The 19,045-nt window shown below is 45.8% G+C and overlaps 1 protein-coding gene across 1 annotated transcript; it reads left to right on the top strand.

Annotated features, from left to right (window-relative positions):
- Positions 1–1,006: 1,006 nt before the first annotated feature.
- On the top strand, positions 1,007–17,856 carry DRGX (dorsal root ganglia homeobox). The gene is made up of 6 exons (XM_074830047.1): positions 1,007–1,040; positions 3,803–3,900; positions 4,131–4,232; positions 6,815–6,987; positions 7,327–7,439; positions 17,591–17,856. Exons 1-6 carry the CDS (start codon positions 1,007–1,009, stop codon positions 17,854–17,856), a joined length of 786 nt encoding a protein of 261 aa, XP_074686148.1.
- The last annotated feature ends 1,189 nt before the right edge of the window (positions 17,857–19,045 follow it).

Here is a 19,045-nt window from a genome sequence, read left to right as displayed (position 1 = left end):
ATTATGCGTGAGATTATAAAGGCAAGTGCTGAGAGGCAGAGCATGCTGTAGACAGATATAAAGACATCTGGCCACTTCCAGAACTCCACAGAGCCCTTCTGTCTCTGCAGCCAACAACTCACAGCGCCTTATTCCAGTGCAAAATACTCCCAAACCTTACTGCTGGTTTTTACTTCTGTTCGGTTTAGGTATGGATTACTATTTTTATTTGCCTTGTGGATTTTTTAATATGACTGCATATAAATTTGAGTCGGTTTTTTTCCTTGCCGAGGACGTTTCCAACCTGAACACAGCTCCCAGTGTGTTGGATGCTTTAAAAAGAAGACAGCTTTTAGCTTTTATTGCTGTTTCGTTTAGGCAGAATAATTTACAATTTTTTTAAACGGTTCATTCTTAGCTATAAACATTTTTTTTCTTTATGTAATTATTTGCTCTGGAAAGGAATATTCGAGATAATTAGATAGATAAACAGATGAATGAATGGATAGATGGATGGAGATAGATAGATAGATAGATAGATAGATAGATAGATAGATAGATAGACAGACAGAAGCACAAGAGATAGATAATCTACTATTCGAGGGGGAAATAAACCCAACAAAACAGAACAAAAAAAGCAAAGAGAAGCAACAAAGTTTTAGTGATTCTGATGACTGTGCACCTACCACAGAGTTTTCTGCCTTTGGCTTTTTCAGTTCGTTGCACAGGGTTAGACACTACTTTCTCTGCTTCCTCTAGGATGGTATCTAGGATTACCAGTGAGTTTCTCTAGGTGTTTTCTTCTGGTTATTCACCTATTCTGTTCTTTCCCTCTCTCTCTCTGTCTTCAGGTCTGCAGGAGACGCCTCGGCGGTGCGTGGCGGTGCCCGGCTGGGGAGCTGGTGCGCGGGGGGTGCGCGGAAGCCCCGCGCCCCGCGGGCTGGCCCCGGCCCCGGCCCCGGCCCCGGCCCCGGCCGCCGTCGGCCTCGCAGCGGAGGGCAGCGGGCGCCCACCCAGCCGCGGGGCCATGTTCTACTTCCACTGCCCCCCGCAGCTAGAGGGTGAGTGTTGTCGCACAGAGACGTGTAAGTACAAGAGCTGAACTTCGAGGGGTGTGGGGGCGGGTGTGCGCTGGGGACGGACGGAGAAACTGTGGTCTGACTTGCTCCAGGACTGTCGGGGTACAGATATGTGCTGAGATAAGATGCAGATCTATAGAGTCAGCTAGCTATAAAGGCGCATCATCTTTCTCCTTGAGAAAACACAACCCTATTCCCCGTCCCCGTGTCCAGCTTTCCCCTCTTGTCACAGGATGGAAAGAAGGATTGCATGATTATTTTTTTTTTTTTAATTTGATTCCTGTTGGAAAGGCCTTGTTTTAACACCCCCACCCCCGTCATTTTGCCACCTGCCTCCCCTCTGTGGATAGCGATCCCGCAGTTGAGCCTCAGGCTACGAAAGAGATGCTTTTCTCCCCTCCCAGCACAGATGTTGGTGTCATGGCTGTAATCGGGACACTTTCAGGACGTGGTCACGCCTCCTCCCTCCAGCCAAAGGGACCGCATAAATCTTTAATGCTATTTTACAAACATTCTGCGGGAGGATGGGGGAAGACGGCGCACGACTGAAAAAAAAAAAAAAAAAGAAAAAAGCGAAAAATAAATATTAGGGAGGATATTTTCTTTGTGTTATTGATCAGAGGGTTTTGTTTATTTTTTGTTTGTTTATTTGTTTCCTTTTTAAAAAATACGACAGCCTTCGGGATTTCCCCGTGTGACCCCCGCCTATGCCCAGGGACCTCTGCACCACTCCCTCCGCCGGCGCTCGTAGCGCGGGGAGCATCCCCGGAGCCTCGGCCGCGCAACTTCAGCTCCGGACGGGCTGCCCTGCCGTGCCCGGGCACTGCTGGCGCTCGCCGCGGCTGCACGGCGGGGGAGGCGGCCCGTCCCCGTAAAATCCCCCCGACCGCCCAGCCCGCTCCTTGCATGGGCATCACCCGGCGAGCGAAGGGCTTTCCCCGCTGCAGCGCTGCCAGGAAGAGGTGGTCTAGCGGTTTCATCCTCCTCCGGGGAAGGGTCATCCCCCCTTCTAAGCGCGGCTGGCCCAGGGCCAGCGGACCCAAGCCGGTCTGCGCATCGCCGGCTGGAAAATTCGCTCCCCAAAGTTGTCTCCTTCCCGGCCGGGGGGACCGGGGCCCCTCCGCGCCCCGCCAGCCTACCCCGCCGTCCCCTGCCCGTGCCACCGAGCGCCGGGGCGGCTTTGTTCGTTAGGTTTTGGCAGACGGCTTTGGAAACGTGCTCTTGTTTGTTGGTTTGTTTGTTTGTCCGGTGGCAGTCTGGAGCTGGTTTTGGCGGCCCGAGTCGGGGAGCGGTCCCGGCGAGCCGCAGCCTCTCCGGGCCAGGGGGCCTGCGGGTGGAGGGGAGGGGGCCGTGCTGGGACTGGCCCCTCGCCTCCCGGCGGAGATCGGGCGGCCGGTCTGCCCTGCTAAAGGATGAAAACAGCGTAGAACATCCCAAGTGAAAAAAAAAAAAAATACACCTTCACCTGTCCCAAAAAACCTCATCACCCACCCACCACCAAACGGAAGAAACCGCAACAGAAAAGCCCTTTTCGGCCAGAGTTTCGGGTGGGTATGGGCACACTGGGAGGCCGGCCTCGCGGTGCCGGAGGGAAACGATCGGGCTCTGGGGGTCACCAGGACAGTATTTTATTCTCTGATGAGCATCTCCCAGGGCCTCAGCGAGCCGTTCGTCAATGCGAGGAGGGGGCTGGGGACCGTGTTTATTTTGCAAATGATGTTGCAAGATGAGCGGTGACCTCCAGCCCCGGTGTCCCGAGGCGGGTCTGGCCCGGGCCGGGCCGCTCCACCGGGCGGGTCGGCGAGTCGAGTCCCGGAGACACTCGGCAACACTTCTGTGGCTTTGGGTACTTTCAAGTTCCGTGGTTTTTGTTGTTTTGGTTTAGGTTTTGGTTTTTTGTGTGGTTTGGTTTGTTTTACCCTGTTTTATCAGCGAACAGAAAGGGAGCAAGGCATTTAAGCCAGGGCACGGGTGATACGTAAGTGGGGGAGCCGCGAAGGCCGGGGTCTGCTCCACGGAAGGTGGTTTGCATCCTGGCGGGCCGTCTGCCCTCTCCCGGCCTCCAGCCAGGGACAAACTCCCAGTGCCCCAGTCTCCCCCTCGGGCCCCTCGAACCCTCCTCCAGCCCCGCTGCTGAGTCCCAGCGGTTCAGCCGTGGCCAAGCCCCAGGCGCGCTCCCGCCGCCCCCGGTGCTCGGCGCTGTATGAAGGCCCGTGCCCGTGGTGGCCGTTCGCCTCCAGGGATGAGGGCGAGCACACGGGGGGCGGCTCGGCCGCTGCTCGGAGGGTGTGTGGGAGTGCGGGGAGAAAACTGCCAACGGCCCCAGCCCGGCTCCCTCCAGACACGGGAGCTTCCCCTCGCTCTCCCGGCAGACAGGCAGGGCTTCTACGAGCTCAAGCTGCCGTCCCCATGCCTAGGTCCAAGCCTGGTCTCCTTGTCCTTTTAAATCACACACGGCCCTAGAAAGACCCCGCGGCGGGGTGAGCTCAGGTCGGCAGGACCCCCCGGTGCCGGCAGGACCCCCCAGTCCGGTGGGGCACCCTCTGCCCGGGCCGCTCCCGCGGTGCTTCCCAGGCCGGCCGCGGTGCTCGGGGCTCCGTGCCCGCGGAGACGGGGCAGCGCTCCCCGTCCGCTGCGTTCCGCTCCACAACGGCTCCCAGCCGCCGGCCCCGCCGGGGTGGCCCCGTCTCCCGGCCCTTTGCCCTCCGCGGCCCGCGGCCCTTAACGCGGCTCTCCGCCCGCAGGCGCGGCCCCCTTCGGAGGTCACTCCGCCGGCGACTTCGACGACGGGTTCCTGCGAAGGAAGCAGCGCCGCAACCGCACCACCTTCACCCTGCAGCAGGTAGGAGTCTCCTCTCTGACCCCTGCCCTGCACCCCGATTGCCCCCCTGCCTGCCCCCCGCCGGCCCGCCCTGCACGCCCGGCCCCCTGCCCGGTCCCTCTTTCCCCACCCCTCGCAGAAGCCTCCCTGGGGCAGCCGGACAGACGCCCCCCGGGGGGGCAGCCCCCGGCCCGTTCCGCGCTCCGCGCCGTGCTCGGCCTCTGACAGATGTCTGCTCTCCCCCCCACCAGCTCGAGGCACTGGAAGCCGTTTTTGCTCAGACCCACTACCCCGATGTGTTCACCAGGGAAGAGTTGGCTATGAAAATCAACCTCACGGAAGCCAGGGTGCAGGTAAACATTCCGGGGAATTATTTAACTCTGGGGTATTCAAACTGGCAAACTTTTTTTTTTTTTTTTTTTTTTTTTGACATCATGACTGCAGAGTGCACATTTGGCCAAAGAACGCAAATGAAGACGATCTGTCATTTTCATGATGCACTTTAATAACATCAACATAATGTGGAATATTAGATTAGGTTGATTAATCGGTCATTCATAATTAACTAGTGATAATGTTCTACACTAATTTGTCCGCGTCTCCAAGGTACTAAATTACATCAATGCACATCCATTTCCTTGCTTTTGGAGGGGGTGTGTGTGGAGAAAAGAGCTGAGACGTGATTCTCCAAAGAAACTATGACCACTGTCGAGCAATGGGGTTAGTCAACTGCAGGGAGACCAGCTGCCAGGAAGAAATCTGCACCTCTTCAACTTTTCCCCCTTTCGCCTTCTTTCTGAACACTTAATTTAGACAGCTAAAGAGCCTGCAGAGAAATGCCCACACCTTTAATATGATCCAATAAATACCATTGGCTACAATTACTCTCTCTCTTTTCCACCCCTTCCTTTCTTGTTTCTTTCCCCCCACTTTTTTTTCTTTTGTATTTATTTTTTTTTCATCCAGGTGTTTGCTTTTCCATATCCAGGGATTAACTTTGTGTGTCTACAAGCTTAACTAAGAACAGCAGTCCTGCAGTTGCCAGAGATGGATCCCTATAACTCTGCAGGCATCCACCACAGAGTGGCAAACCATTTTTTGAACACGATTATGTATTCATTTTATTTATGGGGCTTTTCTGCATGCTGTTTCTGTATTTTTTTTTTTATTTAGGTGCTTGGGGTTAAGACTATGCAAAGATCTAATTGTAGGAAATATAATAGCTTGCCTTTTGTTCCCTAGGGTCATGTTAGTATCTCTTAAAACCCAATGGCTGAAGAGAGATAATGGAATTCACCGCAGTAAATTGGGGATTGTAAACAAATTATTTCTCCTATAATCAGATTATGCGATCCTGATTATTAAATCTGAACATGAATCATTGGTCATATGCGGGCAAATTAAACTGATTATTATTTGGAAATGAAAATCCCCTTTTGCCACTGCATTGTAGGTACTGGCTTAAAAAAAATGCCATTTTGGCTATTGGTGCCTAAAGACTGAACTGCAAATTGAGATAAATGGGACAATTATTGAGCATTCAGAAGTGGAAGATCATAACTTCTTCCTGAAAGGTGCAAGGGTGAGATAGGGGTGGTGACAATTAGATTGCTGAGGACTGGTGTTTAGCCTTGTTGTTGGCTATTATGCAAACAGACAATAGATGCAAGCATTTGTTTAGCCTGCTTTCATGCAGGGACATGGGGAAACACAGAGGATGGGAGATATGTTTACATTTATACCCCTTGCTCATTCAAATATGATTAATGTGCTATAAAGCAGAGTCTTAATCGAAGATGATGTTGTCAAACAATAACTAAATAGGGAAATAAACGACTTCATCATGCTCTTTCCTCAGAAGCAGGCGAACTGTCAGTGCAAAGTCATTAAAATATGATAATGAAAAATAGCTCAATTAAATGTTGTTATAGCTGTGACCTTCATTCAATTAAGACACAAGAAAGTGTCTGCATTTTGCTTTGCATTTAACTGCTCTAAATTTAGAATATAGATAAAATCATTATTCAACGTTTGCTGATACATGCAATTAAAAGGCAGCTAACTAAAATGGAGTTGTAGGAGGAGAATAATAATAATAACAATCTTGCCTATACTTGAAGTCATGTATTAAAATGTGGATTTCCTGACCTCAAGAGAGGCTTGGCATTTTCCACCTCAAATAAAGTGCTTTCAGAGCATCAGCTCCAGGGTAAATGTTAAAAAAAAAAGTGTTTGGACTAAAAGTCAGGGGATAAAATCAAGAACATGAATATTTGTATTGCATTACAGGGAAAAAGTGTTTTGGAAACTGGTGTGTATTAAACTGCAGAATGATCTTCCAGAATTAGTACCTACCACCTTTTGAGTTCTCTGAATGCAGACTGGACAAATACATCAGTGGAATAACAGCAAGTATCAGTCCTCTTCAGGAAATAGGCTGGATAAGATGGCCTAATACATACCTTTTCATTTCTGACCTCTCTGATTCTAGCAGCAGCTCATTTAAAGACTTACATATGGTTTAGTGAGAGTGCTTATGTATGTATTTAAGTCCATCCCTACACAAAAGGATTTGGATGTGTTAAAACACAGAAGTCAGTGAGAATTAAATGTGAGCATAAAGGCAAGGATGTGTTTAAATGTTTTGCTAACTGGTACAGTAACATCAAAATATTTTTTTTTAAATTTTATTTTTAACAGGTCTCTGGAATGTCTTTAGACTTCCAGGTCTGGCTTGTTTTCCAGACACAGAAATATTCCAGATGATACAAATGTAATCCTAAGGCTCAACTAGAATGACAATGGGGACATAAAATAAGAGAAAGTTTTAGCCAAGCTTCTAAATGACTCATTTCAATAGAGTAATAATTTACAATTTCCTTGCTTAACATTTGGCTAAACATGGTATTCAGCCTGGATTGCCCTCCTCCTCCAGGTGTGGTTCCAAAATCGAAGAGCTAAATGGAGGAAAACAGAGAGGGGTGCTTCTGACCAAGAAGGTTCTAAGGAAACAATGGCTGAGGTGGCGCCTCCTGCAAGGAATTTAAATTCCCCTTCTCCAGCAGATCAAACCAGGAATAAAAAAGAGGGTCTGGAGATCCAGCAGAGGTAGGAGTAATACATGTTATCAACTGCCTCTCTTTGGGGCAAACATGCATCATATGTGTGTACATAGATACAGATTTGCCTGCTGCTAACCGTTGACCTACACAGCATCATCTTCACATACAGCCCAGATCATTAGAAGATGAGCTGTCTCTCGTGCAACTCACTGCTCCCTGTGGAGATGCTGAGAAGCTGGTGACTGTGGGAGGCTGATGTAACTCGGGTTTGGTCCCATCTAGTTGGATGCTAAGACACCAATGTATTTGTGTGCATGCACAAATGCTGTCTTTGGAATCAGTTAGTTCTGGTTTAGTAAGGAAGTTGTTTTCTCTTCTTCATCAGCCTGAGTCGAGCAGTGGGTCCTACAGGACCTTTCTTCCCTTCCTGCCTGCCGGGGACTCTTCTCAACACAGCCACGTATGCACAAGCTTTATCCCATGTCGCCTCTCTAAAAGGTAAGTGACTTTGTTTAACTTCATGGATAAGGTCAAAGAGAGGGTCTTTCGAGCTAAGCACTTGAGGCAGTGGGGAAGCCTTTGGGAAATGATGGGTCCTTCCCTCTGTTATGATTGGCAGTGATTGCACAGACTGATGCTGCAGGTACAGAAGTGAGTCTCTTGTAAGTTGTACCACCATTTGTGGTAAAGCTCCTTCACTTTACTCAGTTTTAGTGAGCTCAGGGTTTGTCTCAAGGAGCAAGGCAGGTAGGCTTTGCTCCTTTAGAGTTTTCTTTGCATATGCTTTTTTTTTAAAGAGTCAGATTTATACTAATAAATTAGTTATACACATCCTTTTGCATTATACATTATCTGGCACAGTTACTGATGCTTCATCCGCTCTTTGCATGTGGTTTCCTTTGCAGTGCATCTCTGCACAATGCCAGACCTTTCTCTTCTTGAACAGTAGGTCCCCTTTGAGAACTTGAATAAAGCGTGTGCATGGGGACAGGGGAGGATACAAAGTAATTCCTCATTACCCGGGACGTAGGCTTCAGGAAGGGTACATCCAGCGTCTGTATCCCTTTCAGTTCCCAAAAAGCAGCAGTATGCATCTTTTAAAAATAAATCACCAGCTGATCCATTAGCTGTTCCTAGTCTAACAATTTATAAGACTAAGGGTGTAAGCAGGATGAATTCAATTTATAGATTTATAGGATGTAAAGCCTCATAGCACTGCCAAGCACAAAGTGGCACATACATTTGCTCTATGCTCCAATGTGGTACAATAATTTGTGAGGAAATTTTCCCAGTTTAAGACCCTCCACTATGAACACAAATGTCCTCTAATACCTCTCACTATGTTCTCTGGCATACCTCATGCTCTTTGTATTTCCAGTTAAATCAGCATTGCCAAGGTATATTCCTGAAGCAAATGATTGGAACTGCTGAGTTTTGCATTAAGTCCAGTGTCCTGCTCCCTTTTCCCCTTTTCCTCCCATCTTTCAAAAAAAAGCTGAAGCCAGACACACCATACAGCTACTGCTATTTTGATAGGTGTGGGACCTATGATTTTGAATCAAAAAAAGCCACACAAGTGTGATATGAACCCTAAAACTTCAAGGATGACTGTCAGCCTAAACCCTGTAAGTGGGCAGAGGCTGTTGGACTGCATGAATCCTCTTGATCTCTGCCCTGTGACTGTGAAGTCTTGAGGCAGAGACTTTTGGATTCTGCCATTGGGCAGGAACAGCTTCTCTCCAGTAGTAGATACAGGTGAGATTCTTAAGGCAAAAAGGTTGATAAATGTAGTCCTGGTCAGGTTGAAAGGTGTGGAAATGGGGCTGTGTTCAGTGAATTATTTTGGATGGAAGTAAAGGATTTTTTTTTTCTTAAAATTTACATTTAAGCATTTTCAAGATTAAATGCATCAATAGATTGTTCTCATTGTTTTCATGTTTAAAAGTAGGTAAATTTTAGGAAAAATAACCCCAATAAACAAAAGCCAATACAAATGAATGAAAAAAAATGTCATGAGGATTTTTTTAAGTGTTATTTATTTGAAAGACTTCCAGATATTATTTTCTGGGTTTTTACAGCTCAGCCACTAAATTGAGAAATTAATAATTTGCTCCTTTTTGCTTGATAGCAGTTTTACAACCTAGGGGCAGGAAAAATCCTATTCCTGAATCTCTTGCAGAGATACTTATTAGATATAGTCAGTTGCCCAGGCTAAGAGTCAGTGTCCCTGAAAAATTGGTCCCAAACGTAAATATAAGTTTTTTATAATTTGTATAGGGATGGTCAATTATCAGATGCATGCGTATTCTCTTGATGAATGTTGTCAGCTACATGTGCAGTTCATTGCTGAGGTGCCCCATTTATATTTCCTGCCTGGCACTAGAAATCCCCAGATACATGCAAGGGGACTGGGATAATGTAGTATATTTCAATTTTAAGAAATCCAGTTACAGATTTGAATATCTGCATATCTACTTACCAGGAGCTTTGTGGAGCTGCCTATACCTGTCAGCATATTGTTATACTTGCAAGGAACTGGTAGACTGAACTGCTGCTTTCAGAGGAGATCTTTTTCTTCTGCAGCTAGGTCTCAGTAATGTCAAATTTTGGCTTTGAGGTTAAGGGAGAAGAATTTGTTATTCTCTAAGGTGGCAAATTTGATTTATACAAGCAGAGAATAATTGTAGCATCTTTCTTGTGGTATTTATATATGGAGTATTGTCTCCTCTTTCCTCCGCTCATCTCCACAAGTTCCTCTTTCCCTGTTTCTCCAAGAGCAATTCATTTGGGCTTGGGCAGGGGCTGTGCACAGCAGAACTTGAGCTTCAATCTCATTAATTGGCAATGATGAACAGGGCAATCTCTAGAGGTTCTGAGTGGACCAAAAGTATCACAGGCCTGATTCACATTTTGTTTTTCTTTGGTATGGAAACACCAGGTGAATGATGGTTTGTTTAAACCAATGTATATGAGAACAGAACCAAGCTCACATGTCAGCCTGGAGAAAGAGATAATGGCTGTGGAAAGGAAGGAAAGGACAGGGAGAGACACAGTGTTCACAAAACCTTTATATGATGTTCTCCATCTTGTTCAGTTCAGTTTGTTTGACTCTCCCTTCTCATTTCCCCCACTGAGCTAGGAGCTGATTTGCATACCTCAGGCCTGTCAAAGGAGAACTAACCCTACATTTAGGTGGGCATTAGTCTGTGTCCTTATGTGTCTTAATGAAGTGACCTAAGCCTCTCCCTTGAGAATCTAGTCGCATTTTGCAGCAGAAATGCCGACAGGAGTCTGCCACAGTGATTCTGAGGGCATAGGACTTTATGCCACAAGAAATCCCAGCAAATTCAGCACAGGGCATAAAATTCTGAGCTGTTTGGGTTTTGGATTGCTTGGATAAGGAGAAATTCAACAAGTAGTAAGGTTTTCCAAGATTTTGCAAATTTTATTGAAGAGTGCAATGATCAGGAGCTCTTCCTGGTATCTCTTTTGTGCCGACCATTCTTGAAACTACCAGGAATTCTTTGTGCTTTTGAAAGCAAAATAGTTGCTCCAGAATCAGAGCACCATTTCACTACCAATGGATGCATAACCCCACTTTCTTCTATGCAAATATCAAATTAAATGCAGCTCCTCTATGTGGATCCCATACATAGATATGTATTCTCACCACTGGGAGAATAATCCTGGCCAGTAAAGGGAATCATATTCTTCAGTAAGGCTGTAAAAGCTGCCTGCAGACAAATGGGCACTCTCAGACATCAGATACTGTGGGGAAGTCTAGTTTGTTTTCTTATTCTTTTGAGGAGACAAGACGTGTTTTGTTGGGCTTGTGAGCCAACACTTTGTTGGTGTCAGTGAGTAATATTTGACCAATGCTTTAGAAGGAGACAATTAAAATCAATACAGTGAATAACAAGAGATGATGGTGATGTAACTAATTAATAATTATTTTATGCTCTCAGGGACCATTTTCACTCTGCCACCTGAGAGTTCTGTAAAGAAACTAATACCTCTCTTTCTCTTTCTCCGCCTTTGATTGCTTGGCTCCAGACCCAGATTTCCAAGGCTGCATAAAGTGTCTAGGGCACATGGTTTCTGGATCTAATTTGTAGTATAAGGATATAATAGTTGATGATGAAGTTGGTCTAGTAGAGACAAGAAATCTCTAGTAGAGACAAGGGGCAGGGACTCAGCCTGCAACTTTGCTTTCGGAAAGACTGTGCGGTCAACTGTAGACTTGCCTCATGTTTTGTGTTTCACCGCAACTCTGCAACAGGCAGCTCTCATCTGAACCCCACATGTGCCACTTCTAGGTAAATGAGGGATATTGTTGGCGCATGAGACTAGATCTGCTCTGATGAATGACAAGAAAGCTATTCCCCCTAAGCACTATGCCCCATGAGCCCTGCTGTCTCTGCAACTGAGATTTTATTTTTTTTTCGTCAAAGGGATGGTATTGCCACCACAGGATGTTCTGTGAAGAAAGCAGGTCAGCTATATAATAGCAATCAGAATTCTAATTCAGAGCATAGATTGTTCAAGAGAAGAATATATTATCACAGGACAGTTTTTCCCCATTTCTATCAAATATTCTCTATTCAGTAATACAACAGACTTTTTCCTTTCCTTAGGTGAATCCTCTCCCTCTCTGAAGTTTAGCACATCAGAGGCTGTACTTAGTAGCAAGCATCTGTTAACTAACATATCACCTCACTATGTACTATTCTTTCAGGAAATACAGTTTCTCATTTGAAAAATTAGCGTAAGATCATAATTTCTGTGGTATAGAAGGTTTCCTACTTCAGGGTTTTAGTTCTTCACCACTGGCCATAGTCAGGAAGAAGGTTGGCTCACATAGATGAAATTTCTTGTGTTCGTTACTCTCTGAAATTGTCCTAATTTGACAACTATGTTACTTCATTGTGGTGACTTCGATGTTTTCATGATCTTCCAAGATGAATCACTTACTGTAAACCATGCATCTGCAGTCCATTTAGTAGACTTAATTGCAGACCTCAAATATGAGGGGAAAATACTTGTTTTATTTATGGGCTGTATAACAAGAGTCATCAGGAGAAGCTAGTGTTCTGTGCAGAGAGAGACCTCAAAGTACCTTCTTAATGGATGACAGCATGAATGCAATTCATTAATGTAGAAGATGTTATTAATGGGTGTAAACAAAAATCTCCGTTTTTTAGCGGAAGTGTTCTACCATTCTGGTGGCTGAGGCCAAGAGTGTGTCTGTTACATTCCACTGAAATTTCCCCAGACCCCGTGATGAGTGCAGTGTATGAGGAGAGAAATAATTACACTTGCCAGGGAATTACTTTCATAATTCACCCACAGCTCTGCTCTATGCAAGTTATAGCTCAGTTGGTGTCACGGCACCTCCACACCACTGATAGAGAAGCAGGATTGCATTATGCACATCAAAGTGGATATTCCAGGGCACCATTGATTAGGCTCTTTTATGGTTTGTTGCTGCTGTGGTTGCTGTTGTTCATATTAGGGAGGCCTAATTGCAGTATCCAGGAAAAAATACACAACTAGAAGTGCCCATCCATTACATTTCAATTTCTATTACGGAAAGATGAAGAGAATTTGCCTGATTCCATTGTGCAATTCCCATTGCCAAGGCTGGGAAAGACATGTTCAAGGACCCAACTTACCCTTGAACTGGTGTTTACGGAAGTGAAACACCACTGCTTACCCTAAGACTGGGGAACGGGAATCAAAACTTTGGGGTCCTTTATTTTCTCTGTCATTCCTGATTATGGGTTTACTGACTTTTCTCATGTAACATAGCAAATATATCAAGTGGGTTCTGTTTGGCATTTTCCCTAGTTTACCTGCCACTGTGACTTTAGAGAACTTAAAACATTTCTTCAGTTTGCTGCAGATGCAGAGACCTTGAGCAAATTTGATTCTTGTATCACAGGTCCCTGACTCTGGCACTGCCCTACCTCACAAGTAGATTTTTTTTTGGTCTTTATCACAAATATTTGGGAATATGCAGATACTAGGAGCCCTAAGAGCCATGGGAAGGAAATGGTTGCTGGCTTGTTCCTCCAGGACAAGTCTTGATTAGGTTAGTGGACCTTAGCTGGGCAGGGGTTCCTATTGACCCCTCTTGGAGTGACACAAGTCAGTAGGATTTAGGGTCAGATCATGTTTTTGATGTGTAAGGGAAGAGTGGTAAATGATTGCTGAGCTGACAGTATTCAAAGGGCTAGTTCTGTTCTTCCAGCTCTTGCGGGCTTTGCTGTCAGCTTTCCTGTCCAAACAGGCAAGGTCCTGGCTTCTGAATTATTTTTTTGCAACAGTACTAATGGCACAATAAGGGAGGATGAAATCACCCCGTTCCAGTGTCAAATTATTTACACAAAAAGCCTCCTGCTAGAGCAACTGAGCCAAATCATCAGCTCTTTGTTTTTTGCATTGGGCGTATATGGTTCACAAGCCAAGGAGATGTGAACTTACAACATTTGGGCTCTGCTGTCAGCTCTTCTAGCCTCTGGGCAGCACAGGGTGCCTTCCACACTTAACCAGCTTAGGGACTAGAAGGAGGAACAATCTAGCACAACTTTAGCAGCCTTGAGGCTACCCTAAATTATACTGGGAGCATCTGGTGCCTCTGCTTTAAGATCATGCCTTTCTTGTTCTTCTGACCCTGCTGATTCAGAGCTCAAGAAGGTTTGGATAAAGCTGCTTTTGTTTTTCCTGCTTGTGCCTCAGGCTTTAATAGATAGAGTGTTGGTGTCATGTATGAAGAGCAAGAGGAAGCTCCCTTTGAATCAGCTCTCACTGGTAAACGACACTATGAACTCAAGGTTGTTGTTGACCTTCCAACCCCTGTGAAAGTGATTTCAGAGTTTATGAGGATTTAGAGCTCAAGTAAACCAATGTGACTACTGTCAGAAGAAAACAATACTTAAATGAAGCATATTTTATCTGAAAACTAAACAGCATCCATTGACAGGTGAGGATTTTAAACAGGAATTTTTCCTCGCTTTGTTCCATGTCAGGTTGCTGTCCAGCTGTCCACATTAAATGCTGATATGCACAAATACTGAAAGAGGAAAGGAACTGGGGTTTTGTCTTTTGGAAAGGCTATCTATTAAATTCTTTAAACTGTTGAATTGAAATACTAAATATATATTTTAAATACTTATGTATCAATATGGGCCCTGCTCCCACCCCACTATTCTCAGCTGAAACAGAACCTTGGAACTGCACAAAAGGGTCTGCAACCAAAATTGTAGAACAAATATCGTTTCAATTGAAATGTGATGTTGGCAGAGACAAGACAGAACAAATTTAATTTTTCCTGTCAGTCTCTGTAGTAGATCAATTAAACTGCCAAGTGGATCAAATATTTCAGACTGTATTTATTACATTAAGTATTTATGTTCAGGCTGAGCATTTAAAGTATGATCTCATATAGGAATACAAGGAGGTTCAGATCAATTCAGCAGAATTTGCTGTAAGTTAATGGAAATCTAATTGTGTATTTTAATTTTGTGTACAGGAGGCAGTAAGTTCCTGAAAGAAAGAAAACCGTAACCTGTCCTTATTGTAGCAACTTGATCCAAATCCCATTAAAGTAATATCAGACTGTCATAGATGTTAGTGGAAACTGAATCAAGATCTAGGGCTAACAGCTTAACCCTCACTGATTTTGACGGGAGCTAGGTGCCTAAACTCCTCTGAGGATTCAAAAATCAGTAGGAATGATTCCTTCCTTCCCCACTGTGGACTCAGGGTTACTGCAATAAGATGTAAAAACCACTGACGTCTGCTATATGTGGATGCCTCTTTCTTGGTGAAAGTCACATCCCTGTCCATCGTGGGCTGATGGGCAGGTGGAGACCTTGGACTCCTGAGTCTCCCATCGTTTGTCTTGGCTTTTGTACCAGCAAATTACGATAGATTTCACTGGACTTACAAGCTGCAGACACAGGCAATTGTAAGGTAGATTCAACCTTCCTTACAACCTACATTAAAAGAAACAGGACTAAATCCTACTCTCCTGTATTCTAGCTCGACCCTGGAGGAACTGACACTTGTTACTTTACATTTTTTCGGGTGTGAGCTGTTTTTTGCAAGTGCTTTAACCTCAGTTAAAATGAAAGGAATGGTTTCTGGGTGATTTATTGCTAGAGATAGCCTAGTTTCCACCACAGGTAACTGCACCCTCAGGTTGCAGACCCACTAGGTAATATCAGGTCTAATTATTAAGCGAGGAGCTTAGATTCATACTGAAGACTGATAAATATTTTATCCCTCTCTAACAGTGTAATGAAAATTATTCTTAGGGGATGGTGCTGATTCCTGCTCTTTTGAAAAGGGGAAGACTCTTTTCCACTTCTCCCCACCTCCCACTAAGCAGACAGTGTCTGTGCTCAGTCTTGCGTTAGGTACCACAGTTGGGCCAGCCCTCCCCTCAGCCTGGGAGCTGAACAGCTGCATTCGAAAGTCTCACTCAGCTTGTGTTAGAAAGCAGCATTGCAAAGACAGCTAATGAGCAGGCAGGCCTCCATGCTTCCCCATTTCAGAGCTGAACCTTAAGGTAGTGAGGCTTAATACTAGTGAGAAGACAGACTTCTGTGTGGCTTCTGCAGCTAAAGACCTGCTGCAATCTGTAGGGACTCTGAAGTACCAATCTTCCTCTCTTTCTTCTTGGTAGAACAGTGGCTGTCCAGCACCCCACAAGTGACTGCAATTCAACAGGGCAAAAAATTACTTTATGAGAGTGGTTGGTGGTGACAAAAACTGTAATTTGTGCTAGTGATTCGATTTTGTTATAAACCCTCCTTCTGACCTGCTCAAAGAAGCCACAGAATTTAAGATTGAGCTTCCTAGTGATAAAATCAAAAAAATGGAGGATTTTAGTTAAGTGCTGAAACTTGCTTGTGCAATTCATTTGAATGCCTGGACCCATGGAAATGTTAGTCTGCTGATCTTATGCTCTATCAGAGGAGTATTACAAAGAAAAAGAAGATTTTCCGGTTACATTAATATCTTGTCCCTTGCAGATTCTGTTTTTTTTAAACGCAAACAGTACTTTTTCCTCAATGTTACCTGCAAGCTGCTAATCTCTGACAATTGCTTTGGAGAAGTCTTGCCAACAGCCTAAAAACAAACAACTGTCTGCCTGCATCCCTAGCAGATGGGTGCTGACCCGTTGCTACCAAGAGCAGAAATGTAAAAGAAAGACTACCTGCTCCCTGCAGGTTATTAGTTCCATCACTTAGTCATGAGCCATTTAACTCAAATATTAACTGCAGAAATTAAAGCAAGTCCTTGGCTTGGAAAGATCAGAGGAAGACATTGCGTTGTGTCAAGATGTGTGTGGCCAGCTTGTTTCTTGTTGGGAGTTAGCGTATCAGCAAAGGACAGGCTATTGCCAGGGGTGTAGAAGAGGATGTGGAGTTTGTGTGGCCTCTGAGACCCCTAGAAAAGTGGTGTCACCCAAGGTTTCTCACCAGAGAGCAAATTAATGTACCAGCTCAGCTATCCCACCCTTCCTCCCCTCCCTACTCCTCTGACACATTCTCTTTCATTCAGTAGATGCATCTAAGCTAGGTACCAGCGTGGCTTTTTGGATGGACTACATGTCCCGCCCAGTGGTCAACCTATATTTCCAGATGTGCTTGTTTGGGAACTGCCTCAAATCCCAGCATTATCTAAGATAAGCCAGAGGAAGAGCCTGCAGTGGTCCAGCTCAGGAAGGCAGCTGGTGGAGTGAGGACTGCCTCTGTCAATGGGTTGCAGGGAGCCTTTTGGCTTAAAGGGATAGGAATACCCATTTCACCCTCTCTCCAGTGTTTTATTGCCTGCTTGGAACAGCTCATGTGTCTCAGATGACAGGGTAGAGATGGTCTGACCCGTCTCTCCTGATGGGACTCTTAAGCCACGTCAGCAGTAGCAGCTTTAGGTGACCTTGGCTCACTTCTGGAGGCCATTCTCTTCGAGGTGTCATCTTTAAGCAGCACAGACATGAGGTGGGTGAAGGTAGAACAGACTCTTGCAGGTAGCCATGATGCCAATAGTTAGCAGGGGCCTGGCCAAGAAAAAGCCTATCTCATCTTACAGTGAGATAGGAGAAGGTCATTAGTTCCTACATAATAACCAGAATGTTTTGACCTTTCTCTCTGCAGTAATCTTTCAGATATAGACAGGTGATGGGACCCCCCATGCTCACCCAACAAATGCAGCTGCCCAAATTGATCAGGCTTCAGTGTGCAGGGGTAGGGCAGGGGATACCTCCAGCATGGAGCTGAAAGTAGCCACAGAGCAGCAGCTTGGTATGAGAGCAGGGGCAAGTTGTGGGGAAATCTCATGTGTGATCTAAACTTCACTGCTTGCTTCTGACTCTGCTTGCCCTCGCTCACTCTGTTTGCACCCTGGATTACTCACAGTGTAAGATCCTTCACAGTGGGCCTCAGCAGAACAAGATGTGACTTTTCTAGCCCTGATCCAGAGATTATCTGTGTTCCCACTAAATGTCAACATGGGAGGGAATTGTTGCCATTCGAGACTCCAACCCCATCTCTGTCGTCTCCAGATTGACCATGGAGGGAACAGTCAGACAGTCCCCATGACCTTCCCTATCAGTGATGGTGCCTTGTCTCCTTCCTCCCCAGGGGGCCCGCTGTGCTCGTGCTGCGTTCCAGACCCCATGGGCCTCTCCTTCCTGCCCACCTACGGCTGCCAAAGCAACCGCACCGCCAGCGTGGCCGCGCTGCGCATGAAGGCCCGGGAGCACTCGGAGGCTGTGCTCCAGTCTGCCAACCTCCTGCCCGCCACCAGCAGCAGCCCCACTCCTCCCACCAAACCCGGCCCCGAGGGCAGCCAGGACAAGCAGCCCTCTCCGGCCAAGGAGCACATGGAAGGGGAGAAGAGTGTATGAGACCAGACCGGCACTGGCCCCTCAGCTGAGGGCAGGGACCCGCCGCCAGGGCTCTGCCACGGGGTGAACTACAGTGTGGCCATGCCCCAGCAGGATGTCATGGGGCCACCAGGGACCCAGCAAATCTGAGTGGCCTCTTTGGCTGCCTTTCACGCACCCTTGCTTTTCTTGCGCCGCTGTAGGTCCATTCCCCTGATTTATCAGCACTATCTGTGTTTGGAAACATTTGTGAAACTGTTTTTAGCTCCCCCCTCCACATCCCAGGGGCACTGAAACACCCAGGATCCTGGCTTCCTCCCACACATCTCAGCTTCCCATCCTGCGTGAGGTGGAGGGCTGGCAGCAGGGCAGCACTTCCAGATGCGAGGTCTGAGGCAGGAGAGGCATCCAGGCATTATTTACCCCACCACGCACAGCAGAGGTGAAGGAATATGCAGGTATATACCAATTTGGCCTGCTGTTTTCTGATGGCATTTGACTTCAGTCAAATCTATCCCAGGCAAGCCAGGTGTAAGAGAAGCAGAAAATAGAACAAAATTCTTCAGAATTTTTTCCTTGTCCCTTCTTTTCTCCAAAAGTGAAACTTTTCATGAGTAGATTACTGGGAAATTTCTGAGATCAGTTTACCTGTGAATAAAATCCTTGCACTAGTGTCTGTGTGAACATTAGTCTGCTATTCTTGCCATTCCCTGGGTTAGACATAAAGGACACATGACTGCAGAGCAGCATTCATAGCTTCAAATGGTAATGCTGGTATTTATTGGAGAGTGCAGTTGTGTCTAGATCTGCACAAAGCTGGGAGTATTTTAGCATCATTCTCTTGGAAAGAAAGACTGGAGAACAAAATAATCCTGCATTGCAACACTGCAAATATGTGCTTGCATGTTTTGTTTTTAATAAAGAGAAAATAAAGCTTGGAAGGATATTCCTTTATGCCATCCAAAATCAGATTATTTCATTCACTGAAGGCTTGTAATGAATCTAGATATGAAAATGTCTTAATTATTACAGAGTGGGCACAGGGCAAAGGAGAAATTGGTGCCTCAGGAAATATAGTTTTATCTCTGACCCAAAACTCCCCAAAGCAAAACAGACTAATATCTGATGCTCTAGAGCAGGCATTTCCATCTGGGGTGCCCCACATATTTTTCATGGGAAATGCACATGCAGATTTAAACTTAGTGACATG

The sequence above is a fragment of the Strix aluco genome, chromosome 7 (assembly GCF_031877795.1).
Source record: "Strix aluco isolate bStrAlu1 chromosome 7, bStrAlu1.hap1, whole genome shotgun sequence".
Taxonomy (NCBI): domain Eukaryota; kingdom Metazoa; phylum Chordata; class Aves; order Strigiformes; family Strigidae; genus Strix; species Strix aluco.
The sequence above is the reverse complement of the archived record's forward strand: the minus strand, read 5'-3'. Positions and strand labels throughout refer to the sequence as shown.